General features: G+C 36.5%; 2 protein-coding genes across 3 annotated transcripts in view; one reads left to right on the top strand and one right to left on the bottom strand.

Annotated features, from left to right (window-relative positions):
- RB195_008369 (uncharacterized protein) overlaps positions 1-21,508 on the top strand; it is a gene marked incomplete at both ends in the record, with an annotated part of 53,041 nt that overhangs the window by 12,676 nt on the left and 18,857 nt on the right. The gene's annotated exons all lie outside the window — the stretch shown is intronic.
- On the bottom strand, positions 254-20,875 carry RB195_008370 (uncharacterized protein; the record flags this gene model as incomplete). The annotated part of the gene is made up of 14 exons (XM_064194826.1): positions 254-269; positions 341-433; positions 3,930-4,055; positions 5,219-5,445; positions 5,618-5,748; positions 15,489-15,600; positions 16,715-16,832; positions 17,022-17,069; positions 17,147-17,201; positions 18,446-18,650; positions 19,347-19,415; positions 19,487-19,579; positions 20,482-20,590; positions 20,817-20,875. The coding sequence occupies 14 exons, from the start codon at positions 20,873-20,875 to the stop codon at positions 254-256; spliced, it is 1,461 nt and encodes a 486-aa protein (XP_064045969.1).

Genomic DNA, 21,508 nt, shown 5'->3' with positions numbered 1-21,508 from the left:
TCTGACTCCTTATTTGTTTGTGAAATGAAAAGGTGTAGACTAATAAATACTTCGAGTATGTAACTAGATTTTGTATGACAACAGATAAGGATAAATAGCAAAACATAAAAGAAATAATAAGAGATCTAACGGTAGTCCTAGCTTTAAACCAAAATGTTCATAAACATGCTATTCACAAAAATATTTTTGTTGTTTGTTATTTGTTTGCAGAACACTTTCTAATTGTTGTAGCAAATTTTTGTAAAACATAGGTTCACAAATAGTCTGATCTAAAAGATAGAAATCTAAAAAGGCTTTTAAGGGGGAAAAAATGTTCATAATGTGATTAAAGTCGACTTACTTTGAGCTATATGATGGGGATGGATGGACAGATTCGGGGATCTCATCCAACTCGGCTGGATACGTGGGAGACATGTGTGGGTCGCATGAACATCTGTAATATTGAAATCATTTTCTATCGCTTTCATTCATAAAACTCAGATTCCTTACTCGAAAATACACATCTTAAAAAATTCTCCGATACGATTAGAAAGTTTATGTAATTCCAAACTTGAGTAATTAATTTATAATTGTAATTAATTCTCTGTAATAATAATAACAGTATTAATAATAATAATCCTAGTGACATGAAATCCCACGATTAATTCATTTTTGCTTACTTATTTATTGTTGCTTATTGTACGTATTATTTGTTGCGTTTGTGAATCTGGTACGTATGAGAGTATGAGTAGATATGAAACGAATCATATTTTTATCCCATAACTTTTTCTTATACTGACTTCTTCCTTATCTGTTATGTTGCACTTTTATACCTATTATATATTGTTATTTACATGTTTGTATTTCAGATATTTATTATACTATTTATTTTTACTTTATTGTTTATTAGGGCGAGTGTGGCGCAGTCGGTTAGAGGTCCGCTGTAGTTATACGCTTGATGGTTCGAAACCATCCCAGTGCCAACCAAGCCCATCGATCTCACCGGAATCAATAAATTGGTGCTACGTTTATCCGGGGGATAAAAACACTGACGACTGATTGTCGATTGATTTGATTTGTCGCCTTCACAAGTAATTATATAGGACAACACGCGTTCCAAAACCTCAACGATTACGAACTGCAGTAAAACGCGTTGGCGCATCCCAAGTGGATTCGTACGCCAGAGACGTTGTCCTTCTCTCTATTATTTATTTGTATTTTTTCTTTATTTTTCATTACTATGTTGTTATTCATTCCTTATTTCATTATTATTTATACTTTTATTTACTATTTATTAGTGTGCACTTAAACAAAAGTAGTAATCTTTACTGTATTTATTATATTTAGTTATATTTATTTACTATTTATTAGTGTGCCTGGTGATCGTTGAAAAAAAAGACCGAAACGGTCCGAATTTCCCCTCAACGGGTGCGGGAGAAGGGAGGCGGGAGGTGGAATGAGGTTGTTTACATGCACGGACCTATAATAACATGTGGGAGGATTTAAAATAGCACTACTTTCACGAGAATTAACTAAAATCACACCTAGTCACAATTTATTTTCTCACCACGGAAAATTACAAATTTTCACATGATGCAATGGTTATCAGAGACCAACGTTTCTCACATGATTACCACCCAAAACTTTTTTAAAGATAATTTTCGAAAAAAATATCACTTTTTGGCAATTATCCTCAAAATTTCACGCATTAGTGGATGGAGCTCAGCAAATCTATACGAATCGTTATCCTAGAGCAAATTTAGACATAAACATCATAAAAGAGAACATTCTTGATTTGTAACTAGAATTATCAGGCTAGGAAGTTCAGTAGAATTTTTTCTTTAGAGGATAATAATTTTTTTCTAGAGTATTGAGAAATACCGAATGTATCTGTAATTGAAACTACACTTGGAACCAGTACTATAGTAAATTTCCCCTTTTGACATTCTGTTATTTTTATTCGTCAACTCAGATCCTAGGGAAGCGCTCCTCAGCACCAATCCTTAAACCCCATTTGCAAAAATAATCCATTGTTCTCAAGTTAATCCCTCTGGATGTAAAGATGTGCACTAACCAAAGAAAATTTTCTTAAAGAGCACAGATGTGATCCCGGAAATTTGGAGATTTACACCACAAAATTTCACTAATTATTTGAAAATCTTTTTGAAGTCGAATTTGAATTCAATTTATAATAATAAAAGATTAAAGTCTCTGGCTCATCAATCCGCTTGGGATGCGCCCCACGTTCACTTCAATTCGGAATCGTTTGAGGTTTACGAACGTGTAAGTGGCGAATGCAATGACTTGTGGAACCCAGCGGATGTGTCAAGTCAGTGTTTTTATCCTCCCAGACAAGTCCGGTAAGTATTTGTCGATCCCGGATTGATGAAAGGCTTGGTTGGAATTAGGCTTTTCCGAACCGTTGATCTTGCCATAGTCGGGGCTCTTACCGACTGCGCCACACCCGCCCATATTTATAATAATAATAATAATAATAATAATAATAATAATAATAATAATAATAATAATAATAATAATAATAATAATAATAATAATAATAATAATAATAATAATAATAATAATAATAATAAGCAACTAATCACTGAATTGATAACCAGTGGATTTATTATCCTTATAAATATTTCTTCTGAATATGGTTTTTTCATTTCATCAGAAATTCGGGGATGAGAGCTTGAAACTATGTAGAATTACGGAACTTTTTGAGAAAGTCCCTGATCTTTTTGATAGCGCACCTACGGAGCTTCAGTTTCAGAATCTGCTCTGAGTAATTTTCATTTAAAAAGTATTACAGAGAAGGATTGTCGTTTTTTTTCGTCTGAATGCTAATTTTCCTCTAAGCACTAAACTTTGGACATCCGCCATCAATTGCGCCTTTAACTAATTTGTCAAACAACATATCTCCTCTTGTGATGTTTTCCAAGGTAGAAACCATTAAAAGTATAGGATCGTTTAATAATTTGGTTATTTCCTATGCCACCAATGAAAATTAGGATTTCTAAGGGGAATTATTTTAGTAGAATGGAAAAAGGGGAAGAACTATTTTAAAATTACGAAAAATTATCAATTACCTAAATTTAATTACTTTTAGTTACTTACTTACTTAATTAGTTAATTACTGAATTACTAATACTTAAGTACTTAGTTACTTAAATCATCTTACATGAACCAATTGAATTTGAAAAAAATTCAAAAAAAAACGCACGTAGACATAATAAATAAACAATAAACATACGCACCAAATCCAAACTTTGGTACGTATGTTTATCGTGACGATTGCTACGGGAGTTCGATTAGAGCAGGGAAGAAAGCAGAGCGATGAGTGTCGAGAAGAATACATCATTATACAAATGCCAGTTTTTATTTTCATGTAATCGGGTAGTCGAATCATTCGATTTTGAAGAAGATTCGAACGTATGCTTATTCGAATTGTGTTTTTGTCTACAAATTCTAAGGATTTTGGGTGTTGTTGATTCAAAATATTTGCAAAAAAAAAGCGAAAAATTTGGCTAAATTAATTGAGAAAATATTGTTCTTGGAAATAAAAATAGGATGAAAATAGGAGGCAACGCTGTGAAGTAAATAATGTGATGGTTACTTTATTGACCTTAAAGAAGTTAAGAATAAAGATATATTTGAGAATAGCCACTTCTGATTCGTTTATACCTTAACGAATTATTCCTGAACTGTCAGGTCTGAACTTCTTGCTCTCCGTTATGAAAAAAAAACATATGGGCATACAAAAAATGTAAGAAAAAAAAGAAATAAAAAATAAAAAATATCAAATAAAAAAATTAATTAAGAATTGGTCTGCCCATGACGTCACTTTATTTTTGTTGTAATAGAAAAAAAGGCTTGTAACAGCCTTTCGATGTGTATTGATAGTACTTTTTGGTGTTTCGAGAAAATCTTCCTGCTATATGTATGCTTACCTTCCACCTAAAGATCGCATCGCATTCGCAATATTCCCGTTCAATCCAAATCCAGGTGGAATATAACCGTAATCGTTGTCACGTAGTGAAATCAACGCTGACTCTTCCTCATTTGCTGGATTTCTCCTGAAAACATCTATCTATGCATCTCTCATCAAGATTTTGACGGCTCGCCATATCATAGTACTCGAATAAGCACGAGAAAGCACGAGATTTCATGCTCCCTTGAGAATTTCGCGCTCAACGACTAACACGAACCCCGTTAAAGTACGTATGATATGGTATTTCCATGCATTTCACATGTAAGTAGGATCATAAAGTACCACGAAAAAAATTAATGCGAATTTTTGATTTTATTCCTTTGGTCTTTGTTGTTTCCTTTTTTTCTGGAGACTCCCACGTTTCCATGGTGTTTTAGAGGATTTATGAACTCTACTTTCTCAAAAATCAGAAATTCAGCGAAAAATAGTCTTTCACAATTTTTCAGGCACAAGAACAATTACCAATAATTTATTTTTATTCATTCTATTTTACTTTTTTTCTCTTTTAAAATTTTCGATTTGATTCAAGAACGCTCCCCGGTGAATTGATATGGAGACTAAGAATATCTATGTTTAACTTAATCTTACATTTTCTAATAAACTTCTCTAGAAAATTATTTTTGAAAAACACCTAAGATTCTATCACCACAAAATTTACGGAATAGCGAAGGGGATAAGGTAGTCTTTAGCTTATTTTTTGTGATTTTTCAGAAATATTACGCAGAGAACTGAATTATCGATTATTGCTAAAAGGTAGATTTTCTAGATTTGATGAAGAAAAGGGACCAGTTTTCGTCTGCCAAAGATCCGCTGTTGCCATTCGCGACATAGAAAGAAAGAAATATCATTTTCTTCATTTATCATTGATCATTTTCTTCTGCATTTCTCTTTCGAGAGATTTATTACTTATTATTATTATTTTTTTTTTTTTTTTTTTTTTTTTTTTTTTTTTTTTTTTTTTTTTTTTTTTTTTTTTTTTTTTTTTTTTTTTTTTTTTTTTTTTTTTTTTTTTTTTTTTTTTTTTTTTTTTTTTTTTTTTTTTTTTTTTTTTTTTTTTTTTTTATATATTTTATTATTATTATTTATTATTTATTTTTACAGAACAAAATACCTCTGCTAATTTTTTAATCATTCGTTTTTTTTATCTGTGGAAAATGAGGAGAAGAGTTGATGCAGTGGTTGCAAAACGATCAACTCGCTCTCACTCATTCGAGTTCTTTTATGAAACTATCGCTGGATCTACCGTACCTGTGCAAGGTGCTTGTTGCGCTATGGATTTGACGACTAGGAGTAGGTGGTGCCACTGGAGTCGTCTTATTCGATGTGGGTGGTGCAATCGGTAACGTTTTATTCGGTAACGTAGCAGTTGGTGGTGGACTGTACTCCTCTTCCCGTGATAAATATCCTACCCAAGCAAGTTCCAGCAGCGAACAGAACACAAATGTCATGCAAGATAGCATCCATACGTCAATAGCCTAAAAGTGCATTGGATTTACGGATACAGACGGTTCTGTGCACAAAAATCCGCTTCAAAAGGGGCTTGCTGTTCTTCAACTTTTTTCAAAAATATGCAAGAAGCAGCTCTACTCACTATTTTAGTAACCGACTTAATTTGATGTTGAGCGAGTATAAACGTAAACAACTCACCTTCACGTAGGACACTCGAGGTAGATTTCGGATGATGTTACCAAACTGAAAAGTCATCGCCAGCAATGAGTTCACACCAAGCATTGTCCTAGCGGGAATTGCTTTCGAACCCAACGCAAAAGAAATCCATGCTGAAATTGGGAAAAATGTGATAGGTTGAAAAAGTTCTGACAACATAAGTCTGAATAAAAGTTTTTCTTTCCGTTCCCAAAAAAGCATGGGAAATAAATAGGAAATAGGAAAGTCACTAAGCAAAGCACGTTCACATGTTCCGTTTATCCCTACCTGTACAGTATTGATAGTTAAAACAACGCAGAAAATCTTGGAAAGGATTGATAAGAAGAATTCTGTAGAGAAAATGGTTATCACCCTCACATGGAGAAAACTATAGTGGAATTCCCTGTCCCTGCATTCTCTTCACTAAGCACAAGATAACTGACTAACTTTCATACTTAAAGGCATCACCCCACGAATCTGAGGTGGCGCAGATTTCAGGTGGAGTATTCGTATACAGGATGGGAGACTACGGAGAGGGGGGGGGGGGTGATTCCGTCCATTTCTTCCTAATTCCCGTTAAAAACGGCCCGGAAGATACGGCTTCATTCGTTTTGGCGCACCATTTTGTACAAGAGGTTCGATTGGAGCGCGCCAGCCTTGGGCGGCGCCGCATCTTCCGGGCCGTTTTTTACGCCAATTAGCAAGAAATGGACGGAATCACCTCCCTCTCCGTAGTCTCCCATCCCGTTTACGAATACTCCACCTGAAATCTGCGCCACCTCAGATTCGTGGGGAGATGCCTTTAACACACAACTACAAGAGATTAGCAGCAGATTACTTCCTCCAGCTCCTCGTAAAACGCGTCCAATTCGGATTCGTCACCACTCGGAACCTCTCCCCCTAGGCTGTCCTTCCGGACGCCTTGTCTGTTGCAACGCTGTCGCTCCGGAAAAGTTCCGCTGCTCTACGTTGTGGGCAGCTTCTTCTTCTTCTCGCTCTGCTGTCGAACACGCTCTCTCGTCACGCTTAACCGTTTGAGTGCTTAGGTGCTCACGCTAAGACTCCAAGAGCCGGCTCTGAGGTTTTTCGATGACCCCTTACCTACTATGGGTCCTTCTACACGACCATCCTCACTTCTGAAAAAAACCTTAGAGACGCTAATTCTTCGATCGCACTACACCAATTCCTTCACTATTGCCTTCAGGTCGAATGAGATGTCCGATCACAAGCAAAAGTTGTCGAATCGGGCCTCTGTTTTTTAAAACGAGATGTAGCGGTGTTTAAAGGCATCACCCCACTAATGCGACGTGGTATGGATTTCCGACAAACTCTATACGGGGCCGTAACTGGTGGCAGGGTAAGAGGTGGTTCCACTCATCTCTTCCTAATTGTAGTGAAAAAAAAAAAACGGCGTGAACTCCGCTCCGCTTTTCACGACGATTTCAGTTGCAACGCGCCGCATCCAGCTGCGCAGCGATCGAAGGCCAATTCGCTCTCCTCGACTACCTCTTCAAGTGAAACCTATGAATATGTTGCTGAGGAGACCAGAACGTCTACATAGGTTAGAGGAGCGTTTTAACGTTCTTCGTAGGAACTTAAGTGGTTCCTACGCCATTTTTTTAAAGAAGATTAGGGAGAGGTAAGCGGAACCACTCCTGATCCCGCAATCTACAACTCCTTCTTTAGTTTTTGCAGTGGATTCCCTCACCAGTCAGATTCGTAAATATGATGCCTCTAAGGGGAATTGATAGAATACTCTTGACTGTGAGCGAACTCTCTTATATAGACCGGGCGCTCGTGACTGGCCAGTACAATTGAAATTCAAACTTTCAAAATTTATGAGACAACCTGATTAAACGACTATGTACCTATACTAACAGCATGCAACAAATAGACATAACATTCTATATATACAAGTACGAGGTACTGATCTTTCTCGGAAATAACAAAAGTATTCAGAAAACAAATTGTCAACGGAATTATGAATAGCTTCTACGGTAGCCTGGATAAATTTGTGTTAAAAGCAGCATACCACGAATCTGAGGTGGTGCGGATTTCAGGTGGAGTATTCGTATACGGGATCGTAGATTACGGAGACGCGGGTAATTCCGCTCGTCTCTCCCTGCATCATTGCAAACAGCCGCCTCCAAAATGCTGTTTATTACGACGCCATCTACTGCAACGTTCCACCCCTTGCGCCACCTCCGCCCTGCGATTCGTCGAAAATCAATTCGCAGTGCTCCAATAGGCAGTAAGGGACGCTACGCGCGCAAGGGTGGCGCGCTGCAATAGAAGGCATCGTACGAAACAGCATTCAGGGGCCGGCTGCTTGCGGTGATTCAGGGAGAGATGAGCGGAACCACCCCGGTCTCCATAATCTACGACCCCGTATACGGATACTCCACCTGAAATCCGTACCACCCCTATTCGCGGTATGCTGCCTTTAACTATTTTCTAGACTCTTTCTGACGTTTGTCGTAGTATATATAGTACGAAGCGCTAATTTACGTCCGTCTTTCCATCCGTTTAAGATGCACCAATTTGAGTTGTTTGTTTCTGAATCCTTTCGTATTCGAATAGTGAGATAAATCCCCGTAAGGGGATTTTTCGTCCTTCATGAATAAGAAGCAACCTGATAGCCACCTTTCATGGATAGATTGAAAGATAAAAGATATAGTAGTTTGCGTCAATCATTCTTTCCAGGAACTTAGAAGATTACTTGTTCGGCTTAAATTCTGGACCTTAGAGGTTTTATGAATGCTTTGTATGCTGCCTCTCCCTAGACAATGACTTGCGGTTGGCAGCCGATGCATGAAGTCAGTGTTTTTATCCTCACAAGCACTTCCGGCATCAGTTTTTGGATCTTGGAGGGATGAAGAGTTTGACTGACTTAAGATGGTGTCATGTAATAAAAAAAAAGCTGAAAAGCTGAGCAACTTCCTATCTCACCTCTTATGAGAAGGTTAATCTTGAAAATACTTAAGTGCAGAATAAAGAATGAATGGATAAAAAGTCTGGCGTGAATCAATCCGCTTGGGATCTGCGCCACCACGTTCGCTTTAATTCAGAATCGTTTGAGGTTTATGGACGTGTAACTGGAGTATACAATGACTTGCGGGACCCAGCCGATGCGTCACGTCAGCGTTTTTGTCCTACTAGACAAGTCTGGTACCAAATTTATCTATCCCGGAGAGATGAAAGGTTCGGTGAGCACTAGGGCGGATTCGAACCTCCGGTTGATGGCAAACAGAAAAGCATATAAATGTCCTCCTTTGTTTGTCTATAGTGTGTGCGAATAAATTTGTAAATATGAGGTGAGTGATGAGGAAGCGAATATCTCTATACCGCAGCTTCTATCAACGGACCAAATGAGAATAACGGGGCACGATCGAAACTCTTCATCAAGGTAGTGGATAGAGACTTACAAAATTTTTGAATGATATCTCTGTGAAATTTGACAATTCTAGAAATAAGTGTCATCATACGGAGAGAGAGAGAAAGTAGATTAATTAACTAATTAATTAATTAAGAAAAAAATATGTTATATGTTTGTTGCAATTGAATCGGAGCCAGAGAACCGTATGCGCAAAGCGCACGAAAAATGGTTAAAGGGATCACCCCACGAATGTGAGGTGGTACGGATTTCTGGTGGAGTATTCGTATATGGGATCGTAGATTATGGAGACGGGGGTGATTCCGTCCATTTCTTCCTAATTCCCGTAAAAAACGGCCGTGAGCACGCGCCGCATCTTTCTGGTCGTTTTTTTACGGCAGTTAGGAAGAAATGGACGGAATCACCCCCCTCCCCCCCCCCCCCTCTCTCCTCCCCCTCTTTAATCTACGATCCCGTATAGAAGTACTTCACCTGAAATCCGTACCATCTCAGATTCGTGGGATGATGCCTTTAAAATACGTAGGCAAGTGCTACATAATTGATATTAAATCTTCAGGATATTGAAAAAAAAATCCTGCCTATCATGTCTATTGGACCTATTGGATTAATCATGTTACATTAATGATAAAGCAATGAGAATTTTGACCAGAGGTTCTATGTCCTAAGAGATAATTACAAAAATAATCAAGTAAATAAGTAAATATTTACGAATATTTGCACACTTCTAAATAAAAAGACCGCTTCTATTGGTCATTACTTGGCCAATCACATCGTCCGACCAAATTAATTGTGATCCGAGATCAATATCAGGAAAAAAAGGTCAAAATATCAATGTTCAAACATTTTTGGCGTTCTATTCTCGAATTTTATTCTCGGTTTCAAATCTTCTTAAAGTGAAAAATTAAAATTTAAAATAAATCTTTAAATATTTAGAACGAATAAAATTTAAAATTAAATTTTAGACGTATTTTTGTGTTATCTTACAAAATGATGTGATTTTGTGGAGTGGTTGACGCCTCGAACGTCCAGCGTCGAGTTTTGGCCGTTTCTTGCTGGATTTTTGAAGGATTAACTGCAAAACTTCTAGTCCGTGTGGATCCTTTGAAGTGTCATTTATCGATCAGGCGAAACCCATGTTCCACCATTTGTTAATCGGGAAATTCAGGAAAGTTAATCCCGACTACCCAGAAAAAAAAACAGGATAAACTCTTCAACGAATCCCAAGCTTGAATACGAAAAGAAATTCTCAGCAGTTTATTCTCAACTATTTAGTACTTGTGAAAATTATCGTAGAATTTTTCACGGTTAAAAAATGCTTGATTTTTTCTTTTCCGCGCTCATCAACTATATCCATGCCCTAAAAATTCCTCACTTTGCTGTCCAGTACGGTTTATGCAATTTTCAGGATTATCTCTCAGCGATTTTCCTGAGAAATAATCCTGAAAATTTTCGTTTCCTGTCCAAAACTCATCGCGCCGCATGTGTTTGAGAGAAATCACACCACCATTTTTCCGCTCTTATCGAAAGAAATCCATCCATATACACATACATATTTCTGGATGAATATATGGATTTTCCCACGATGCATGCTGCTGCTGGTGGTGCATGTGGCGGCGCTATGCGTGCCGACAACAAATCAGCGCTAAGGTTCACGTGGTTCGTGAGTGCCATTGGGATGTTCTTAAATAATGTATAACCTGCGATACAACCTCCTCCTCCTCCTCCTCTACGTCGAAACTAACGCACTACGTTCGAATTGACGTCGTATAATCTCTAAGGCTAAGGCTAAGCATCACACGAATTCATACGCTCATAAATCATTCAATCATCGAAGCAAAGAATAGATGAACCCAAAGAAATGATGATAGGTTTTGATGAATTTACACGCAACGCTCATAAAGCGTACCTATTGCTAATAATTTTTTGTTTATTTATTTTATTTATTTTTGTTTATTTTTCTATTTTCGCAATAATCTGCTGAACGTACGGATAACCACAGCACTTTTCATCGTGGGAAACAAATTAAGACGAAAATCCAGGGAAATTCCAGTGAGTTCCAAGAAATCATTTCCGTTTTGATTTTTGAATCGTTCAGAAATGTTTTTGCATCATTCATGAGCTGCCAAAAAGGAAATCGTCACACCGGCTTAAGAATTTATTTGAAGATAAACGAATTAATCAATTTTTTCCGGGATACAAATTTTAACAGAGCGCCGAATCTTAAGCCGCTTTTCAACATATTTGCGTGTCCACATTTTTCGGGAAATTTTTCCTGGAAATCTATAAAAATCTATTCACTTTTGAATTTTTAGCCGACATTCACCTATGATGTATGGGATGCTTAGCGAAGCGAGACATTTCATCCCTGCATGCCTTGAAAGAAAAAAAAAAGATAATAAATCCTCAGATTTTTTATTTTGAATCCTTAAATCCTAACGGACTTCCGGGAAAGTTCATTCTAACTTTTTTTTTGAACGTTTTTCTTAAACAGTTTTTAAGTGAAATAATATATAATAAAATTTTATTGTCACTTTTTACTTCTTAAAAAATGGGGGATTGCCTAAGAGTTCCATGCCAGGAATAACCGTAGGCCAGAAAAGTGCACTTGGGTCACTTTTTTCGATTTGTGGCCCTTCAAATTACTGGTTGGTTTTTATTTAGCTCAAAATTTCGGTGTGGAACATGTGGAATGGTTCATATTTGGTTCCATGAATAACCATAGGTCAGAAGGGTTAGTAACCATAGGGTTCGGGAGGAAACTATGGATATAAGCTGGGATGCCCTCAGGAAACGCCTCAAAATGTTTACCGTACATATCATTTGGCCGGTTATGGGAATGTCGATTCCACTACTGAGAACTACTCGTATCATTAGAAGGAAGGTGTCCAAAGATGAGCAATGGAATGGTTGTGATCGTTAAAAATATGCTCGTGAAAGTACGAAAGTATGCTCGTGGATATTATGGATATTTTCAACGATCACAACCATACCATTGCTCATCTTCGGACACCTTCCTTCTAATGAGCCACATAGACGAGCGGTTAGCTGAGAGTCTTTGCTCGTTCCGGCCTCTACTCTTTTCGATTAGCTTTAACTATGTCAATCTGCGCACACACACACACATACACATACACATCGTTACACAATCGTCCAGCTACCGTATCCGGAACGTTTGACGGGACGACTTCAAACCACATAGTTCTTAGTTTCGCGTGCGAAATTCAAAATTATCACTTTCACAGTGACCGATAGCTCACGGGATCCATTAAATTCTTTGGAAATTGTGGGTCAGAGGTGCTATTGGTGGACCCATAACTTTTTCTGGATCGAGGGAAAGTAGTGAGAAATTAGCCGTGATTATCGAAAAAAAAATCTGGATAATGCTCAGACGTCAGCTTCAGTTCCAATACGTCCTTGTGACTTCCAGAAAATGGTATCCGTCTTCTCAACAACTCACCTTAGCAGTTATGTAGGAAATATCTCTTCTTTCTAATTCTTTTTTTTGTCTTTCGAAACTACAGTACTTCCTTCTGGAGATTTCTAACGGATAAGAAAGGAATAGAAAGTATCAGTAATCCCTAATTGTTACTTATTCTACTTCGGAACGAAATGTTTGTCGTCGAACGTCTTAACCGAGGGGAAGTACTGAGAAATTCATCCACACCACCTTCCATGGACATTCGGATTGCATACAAACAGCCAAAAAGAATCGCCCACGATGTTTTTAATGTGGTCATAACTGACAACATTCGTCATTTTCGCATTCGTTGAGCTGCGTCGCTCAACGACGACGTCGGTCGTCCACTCATAACTTCAGTGAGCAGTCAAAATCCTGGAAGAAAACGGCGCGTAATTCTTGGAGAACAGCTCAAATTCGGGTACGCCCTCACGTCATCCGCCATATGGGATCCGTCCGCCTGCCCAAAAAAATCACCCTAGCAATTATTCATAAAATATTGTATACTGGACTGGACTGGAGGCCACAAAATTATTTCAATGTGGTCTTTGACAGCGAAGGGAAAAAAATGACAGCAACGTCATTTCCTATAGTGGGTGGATATTTTAGTTCTAGTAGTTTCCTACTATTCCAAAAAGAAAAAGTTTTAAAAAAAGTTCCAAAAGTTTTAAAAATGATGCTAATGATGATCCAGAAATATGGATAAATATCGCTAGTAGCCGAATAAATAGATTATTTTACTTATTTTTGTGTTTTCTACAACATTTTATTATCCATAACTATTCCAAGATTTCGTGGACACCTTCGATGTTATGTTAATTTAATTCACAATGAATTCACAATTTAATTCACAAATTTTATGCAAATAGATTTTTTCAATGGTTATTATTTTTTTGACTATTTGTCGAAGAGAACAAAAAATAACTGCACTGAGGTGTTCCTTGCATTTTTTTTGATATCCATTATTTTCCATGGCTGTTTTCAATAGGTACGGTAGGGTTTGTACTCATTTTTATGTCAATGGATCTCTTAGATCTGAACGGATCTCTAGTCGAATCGATCGTAGATCAAGGTTGCCAAAACAATTAATGGAACTAATTTAGTCTACAGAACCCGTTTATACGAAACCGTAAAATAGGATTACTTTTTTATTGGATGTTATTCCACTTATTTTTTTCGATTATTTATTTATTATTAACTTCTAATGTATTCAAACTTTTCTATAGCTCTCTCAAACAAAATAATCAAGTTTTAGATTAGGTTGTAGTCAATCACCGACGCTAGTAGCCGAGCAAAAACCGAAAATAGATCTTCTAAGGTGCGAAGTAAAGCTAAGGAAGAGCTAGACGATTTTAAAAACTGTTCGTTCATTTAAATCCGAAGAAAATCACTGCTGATATGCGCATAGCCGAGCATAAAGTCGGTTTTCCAGGGTGGAGATCATTTGTTGGGCTAGAATTTACCATTTCCACCCCACTGCAGCAAATTTTATCTTTGGATCTTTGAAATCTTCGAATTATGGCCTAGAAAACTTCGAATAAATCCCTTAGAAGAGGTTTGGGGAGAAAGAGTTTTGGCGCATCCTGAAATAGGACGGGATGTATGCAAAACGTCAAACAGTATTTTTTTTTACAAAATTGATGGTAGCTCGAATTTTTCCTCAAATATCTTCATTAAAATGTGCACGGAGAAATGAATGAATGCTTGAATCGTTTTCCCAGCAACACTGGAAGTTTATTGTTCGGCTAATAGCGGCGGAAAGTGGGAGGTTACGGGGAAAGGTCGTTAACACTGAGCCCTTGACTAAAGATTAATTTAGTAGAAATAAACGAAATCTTCTTTTCAAAAAAATGGAAAAAAATGGTAATTAAAAGTTTCATTTGAAAAAATTAAAAATTTCACCTCTTTACTGGCAGCTCAGATAGAAATGGAAAAGAATTCAGTCGGGATTTTAGTTTCTTTTTTTGTTAATTTTTGCATCTTTGAAGGTTTTATTATTAATTACACTTTTTTTTGTTAAATTTAGTACTATCCGAATACTCTATCCAGAAAGTGCATTGATATAAGCTATCATTGAACAAGATCCTTATTTCCTGTTCGGCTAATAGCGCCCATTTAGATATATGGCTAATTAGAACAAAACTCACAGCAAAGGAGCAGCTGCTGGTTGGTGGATTCTTTTGTTGCTAGGAAATATGCACGTTTATGGTCGTATTCATTCAGGAATGAGCAGGATCCTCGTAAACTTTCGAGGATCTTAATCTTATGCTTATTCTTGAATAAATACGTATATTTTTACGCATATTTGAAATTTTTTCAAAATTAGTATTGAGAAAGTGGATTAATAACTAGTTCAAAATTTCTGGATTTTTTTTTGGTTAGGTCTAAATTCTTACATTCATCTGTTTTTGGTTTTTTTTTAAAGAAAATTCTGAGGTTTTTATCGAAGAGTGTGAAGAGGACGACCACTAGCTGATATCCAGAAAAATTGTGTTTTTTTGGGGAAAAAGTAGCGAGCGCAGCTTATTCCACGAGAATTTTACAATCAGTAACGTCGTTAAGCGCCGTCTGATTTTCGGAGCTGTTCCCAGCCAGCTGTGGATTGGCGAAGAATGGCGAAGAGCGCGAGAACTAGGTTTCTTGTGCTCGTATCGAATTCCACTAGGCTCGACAATTGGCGGCTCCTCCGCCACCGCGCAGCAGCAAAGACATCAGCAGCAGGAGCCAGAAAATTCCCCGGATGCGCAAATCCCAGGAACAACCGACGAAATGCATCCTATTGTAGCAGGAATTAAAACGAAAAACCGGGAAAAAAAATGCTCAGAGAAAAATCGAGTCAACAAATTAACGAAAACTGCACTATCCTTGAATCCTAGACGCTCAACAATCAACCAAACAATAATAATCCAACAAAGAGCGACCAACCGATAACAACCAAAGAACGAGAACCGATACCGATGAAAATTAAAGAAAATTCCTCCAGAAAAAAATTCGAAGAAAAAATTCTTTTAAAAAAAACTCACAAATACAAATAGTTAAATAGGTGGGCAGATAGGCTTGAAGAATATACCAACCAGCACGACGTTTGAAATGAAACATCATCGTCAATTCATGCCAATAACCGGCTGGATATGGCTGAAATTTTCGGAGAAATTTCCTAACTTTTCCAGAAAAAAAGAGGTTATGTAGTGAATTTAATCCAATATGTTTTTAAAAAAGGACTTTAGGTTTCTGAAAAATACGAGAAAAACTGGGAAAATAGTAGAAAAAAAGGAAGAAAAACGTACTTACTCTTAAAATAGTTTTGGGAACACTAACTTATATATATATATACATATATATATATATATATATATATATATATATATATATATATATATACCATATTATATATGCAAGATTTGCAAGATTTTTTTTTAATTCCCAGTCATGGGGGCTTCCACTTGGAATAATTGTTAGTCAGAGCGAAGAAAAAGTATTAATTTTTTCTCCAAATCACAAAAAGTTGGATGATCGAAATCGTAAACATCCAGCGTCCATCTATGATCTCAAAAAGCAAAAAAAAAATACGGGACTCAGAAATTTTTTCTTCTAACTGAATTCCAAATTATCCGGATTAGGTGTAAAGAAAGGAACAGTTGTTCTCTAGATTGGGTCATTCCATACCATCCATAAATTTCATTTTATTTCCTTTCCAGCTTTTCGATTTCAAACACGAAAAGAGAAACCGGGAAAATGTTCGAACAAAGGCTTATGGATATGGAGAAATCCTGAAGCAAAATGTATGAGATTTAGTGACACGAAAAGAGCAGAAAAGAATTTTTAGTCTGCAAAATCGGAATATCATTACAAATTTCAAAGAAAAGTTGTGTTTCTAAAGATTTTCGAAGAAATAGAGCGGGAAAAAGGTTTTGAAACCGTGTTATTTTATTTTAAAAAAATGTGTCCGAATAATTTCCACATTTTTTGAGATTTTTCGCGCCCCAAAAATTCTTTTCAAATTTCGAAAATTGCGTTTATATAGAGAATTTGAAGGTTAGAGTTGATTTGAAAACTCAATTTCTGAGAAATTCGCGAAACGCGATGGGTGGGGAATTTTAAAAGGACAGGAGGAACAGAGGCGTGGGACGGTACAAAAAAGAACGTGTTGAAATGAAGAAAAATACAAAATGACATGAGAAAAAATTTGAAAAAAATATAAAGAAAACTCAGGAAATTTCCTTGAAACTCCCTCCACTGATCTACTCACTTCTACATTTCGTATATTCTTAATATCGACAAGCTCGTAGTCGGCCAACTCCATTTTATCCCTCATTTTCCTCACACCAGATGGTGTCCATGACATTTGTACTTCGTCCGTGTTGTAGCTGAAAATTCGTGAGAATTCATGAAATTCGCGTAAAATTGCGCGGTCTTTGTTAGGAGATGCACACTTTTCTGCACTTTACGCGTTGCAAAATTTGATTAAACTCCACTCCTTCCACGAGAATCAAACGGATGTAAAGTCCGCAAGTGCAGAAAGTTGCTGAAATATCAACTTTCCTAGTCGAACTCACTTGAATGACTCAAATGTCAACGAACATGTAACGTTATCGAATGGAAATCTGAAATTATTCAGAATTTTTTCCGGAGAGAAAGAAGGAGGACTTTTTTTAGACACGTTTTCCTCTAAATTCTTTACCTCGTGAGGTCCATAAGGCACGGGCCTTGTAGTTTCAAGCGATAATTCGTCCACACTAGAAAAATAATTGAGTATGCGATTTAAAACATTAAAAAACACACTTCATTTTATGTTTTTTGTACCGTACAAACTCGCGTCACTGAGGCGTAGATCAAACATTACCAAATAATAACCTCGGATGGCCTTATTGTTCAGTAAAAAAAGGGAAAATTATTCTCTTTTTTTTTTGCGATAATCCCACATTTTTGCAGTTTTTAGAAATTTCAAGCGAAAACGGTGAGAAATTCAGAATTCAAACTTTTATGTTAAATACGAGAATAGCATGTACAAACTCAGAAAAAAAATAGGTTCTGAACATTTTCGGAGTTTTTCTCTGGAATTCTCAGCAGAATCTGTTATTATAATATAAAGATCATGTCAAAAAAGAACTGAGTCAATTCTCTGTCTCATCCGGAAAAATCGATAATGGTCGAAAAATTTTCACTTCTAACGGAGTGGCGAATAGTTCGGAACGAACGGAACATGGATTTTTCCCCCACTATTCTCATTGAATTTATTTGATGAATGGTGAAAAAGTGATTTGGAAGTTTGAGGGTTCCAAGTAAATTCTGACAAAAAAATCTGATCAGATTTGACAGATACAGAGAGTTACAGCAAGCCTTATACATAAATGGTGTTTATTTATTTTTACTATTATTATTATTATTAGTGGTATTATTATAATTACAATTACAGTTCATAGGAAACACCAAATATTTAATTTACATAATTGTTCAAAATAGTGCATGAAGAAAGTGAGTATTCAATTTTAAATCCACGAAAAGTCTAGAAATTTGGTGATAAAAAAAAGAAATTTTGTTATTCCTGACGTTTTCCCGAGAAAGGTGGAAGAAAAATCTGGAACTAACAAAGGTTAACGCTATGAAACGGATAGATTAGCTCTAAATTTTGCTTTCTGCCTTTCTTTCGGTTCTTCTTTCCCAAATTTTTTTACAAATTGGTGATAAAAAAAAAGAAATTTTGTTATTCCTGGCGTTTTTCCGAGAAAGGTGGAAGAAAAAATCTGGAACTAACAAAGGTTAACGCTATTAAACGGATAGATTAGCTCTAAATTTTGCTTGCCTGCCTTTCTCTCAGCTTTTCTTTCCAAATATTTTAAAGAAAAACATCAGCAAATAAACGAAAAACGTTTGTTTATTTTTAATCTTTCAATTTTTTTTTACAAAACAACGGCAAATAGGCAAAAAAGAACAGTTTATTTCTTGTTACTATTGAATTATTTGAAGGAGAAGAACTCACCGGATCCATTCGCATAGACGAGCAGGAAAATGTTCGGGAACGGACTTTTATGAATGTCAGCCGTTTTTGAGTTGATAAAACACGAGTTTGGTGTCCATAATTTCTCCAATAGCACACTATTCAACGATAAATTGTATTTACATGGATTCAACGCCGAGTAATCGAGTGCCGGATCCAACCACATCTCCGAGATGTAAATATCCAGCTGCAATTCCACATCCCATACATCCATACATATACGTGCATATACTATGGCAACCATTTTCAAAATAAAACAACAGGTGAATAGATGATTGAGGGTGGGGAAAAAAAGAAATCACTATGTACAGATTCAGATTTTCTCGTGACCTCTTGTTTATTTGTTTATTTGTGTTTATTACTTGTGTTCGTTTGTCTGTTTCTCTTTGTAGAGGTTTTTTTTGTTTACTCCCCAACATGGAGCTGGATGTCTGTCCTTATCTGTTTCGGTCTAGCCGTATATCCACGTATATCTGTGTATCCGTACGCTTATTTACAGGTGAATACAGGTGTCTGTCTGTTTGTCTGTCTATTTGTACATGTGTCTGTCCGTTTGTCTATCTGTGTGTGTATACATACATCTGCCCTGTCTGTCTGTACATACATTTTTCTGTTTCCTAACATATTAAAATTATTAAAATTCCTAAAATCTAAATTATCCTAAAATTATTATTAATTATTAATGATATTAGTTTATCGAAATAAATCCTTATTTACTAAGTTAGGAAAGAATCATAAATAATATTGTGATAGCATCATAAGAATTATAAGCGGTTAAAATAATTATTTCTTATGAAAAACTCCATGACTGCCTTCTAATTTTTTTCTAAGGGGAAACATAAACATTCGATTTGAAAAGATGCAAAATATTAATTGCACTTACCTGAAAATCACTGGTTATGTCGGAAATTGTGGTGATCTCCTGCACCCATACCTCGACTTTAACCTCGACCTGTTAAATTTTACAGAAATTATTTTTTTCCCGTTAAAATTTCTCTGAATTAAAACTACATAGGGTCCCACCTGTCCTCCAGGGATTTTATGCCTATTATAATTTTGCATAATAGTGCTGAGAATATAGGAATCGTTAGCACATTGTTTTGTAGCTCGTTCAACCTAAATTTTTATATTTTACTTTATTTATATTGATTATTATTTACTATTATTATTATTATTTTATTTTTTATATTTTATTTGTTTTTGGGGGAAAATTTTATATTTTTCAGGAGAACTTTTCGTTTTTACTGGACATTTGTCAATCATTAACGACATTTCAGACATCTTTCTAGATTTAAATTGACGTCCACACGGTGTTCAATGATATCCAGAACTTTTTTTTGAGGGAGAGAGAGAAAAAAACTTTTGAACTGAAGTGAAACGCATTAATCTTTTGAATATTGAAGTCAAAAGGATCCGGAACGTTAACGATATGAAAAAATGTAATAAGGAATATGAATGGATGATGGAAATGAGATGAAGATGAATTGAACATCAGTCAAAATCGAAAAAAAAGCAATTGATTAGTCTCATCGGATGTAGGATTTTTATCGTCGAATTAATGGATTCAGAGAAATTTTCAAGGAAAATACTATTCTAAACCATCATCTGAGGTTCTGACAAAGAAATAAAGGAGAAAAAAACAAACTTAATAAGTGAAATATGTCCAGGACTAGCTTCATTATCCACTATTAGATCAAAAAGAAAAAATAATTGTGTGAAAAAATATGAAATACTGCGAGGAAAGTTCACTGAGGAAGTTTTTAGACAGTTTTAACGTTTTGAAAAATGAAAAAAAAACGACTAGAAATAGCGAAAAAATGATCGAATAAGAGGGAAATTGCTGGAAAATACGTTGCTCTAAAAATTCCATACGATTTCAGACAAGTTCTGGATGAGAAACACAAAAAAACGTTTCTAAGAAGTTAATCAGCGATACTAAGAAAAAAGAAACGAACGTAATTATTAAAAATTCTCACAGATCAATGATTAATGCATAGGAAATGTGTGAAAATTCATACCTTTGCCGGATTAATAATTGGTCGTAGGCCGCCATGTTCATCCAATTCCCAATCATAATTTCTGCTTAATCGTCGTAATGTTCGGGAATTTTTTCTATATATGGACCTTCTGTAAAGCAGTACGTACGTAGAGGAATTTAACGAAATATTCACGGAAAATCCATATAAACTCGGGAATTTCTAATCTATTTGCACTTAAGGATCGTTTTTTTTTCTAACGCTAAGCTTGCTTTACGCGCTATTGCTTCACCGCTAATTCATCGCCGTTTCATTTCCAAATTAATCCAGAAAGGATCCGAAGAGGAAAAGTGGAGGGAGGAAAAAAGCACACTCACCTAGCATTACAGGCGCAACCGACGATGAGGAATAATAGCAGAAAACTGATGTAATACATTCGCCGGTGCCGTTTCAAGCCAGCTCTAAATCGACCTCCTTTCCATTGATTCCGGATGGGCGTGGTCCGGGTGGGTTCCAGCCGCATCTCCGCCAATTACCATGCGTAGACGCGCCCACCCAGCCATGCCCGGGGTACACGCCCCCCGCCCGCCCATTGCTTATTTTCGGAGAGAGAGAGGGGGTGAGAGGGAATATTTTAATGTTTTTGGCCATGTCTGTGTGTGTGTGTGTGTGTGGATATTTACACGAACACATCCACACATCCACAGACACATATGCCGCACAAACACAAGGAGTTCAGCATCGGCTCGCGTAGCCGAACGCGGAGGCGACGTTGGCGCGTCGCCGATGGCGACGGGGAAGCGGCGTGGTGATTTTCACGGAGTTTCTTCCGGTGGCTTAGCGTTGCGTGTTTCGCGTGTCTCTCTGTGGATCGCTCTTCTCCCTCTCTTCCTCTCTCCCTTTCTGGATCGCTCTAATAGAAACGGGAAGCGTGCCAAATGTTAATTGCAGCCGCTAATTGGTAACAAAAGCTGCGTCACAACGCCCCGGGACGACGACGAGGAACATATGTATTTCATGGAAATGCACACGCGTCACATGACATCCACGCCTTTTTTTTCACCACCAA

This window comes from Necator americanus, chromosome III (assembly GCF_031761385.1).
Source record: "Necator americanus strain Aroian chromosome III, whole genome shotgun sequence".
Taxonomy (NCBI): domain Eukaryota; kingdom Metazoa; phylum Nematoda; class Chromadorea; order Rhabditida; family Ancylostomatidae; genus Necator; species Necator americanus.
This window is presented reverse-complemented; position numbering and strand designations above follow the sequence as displayed.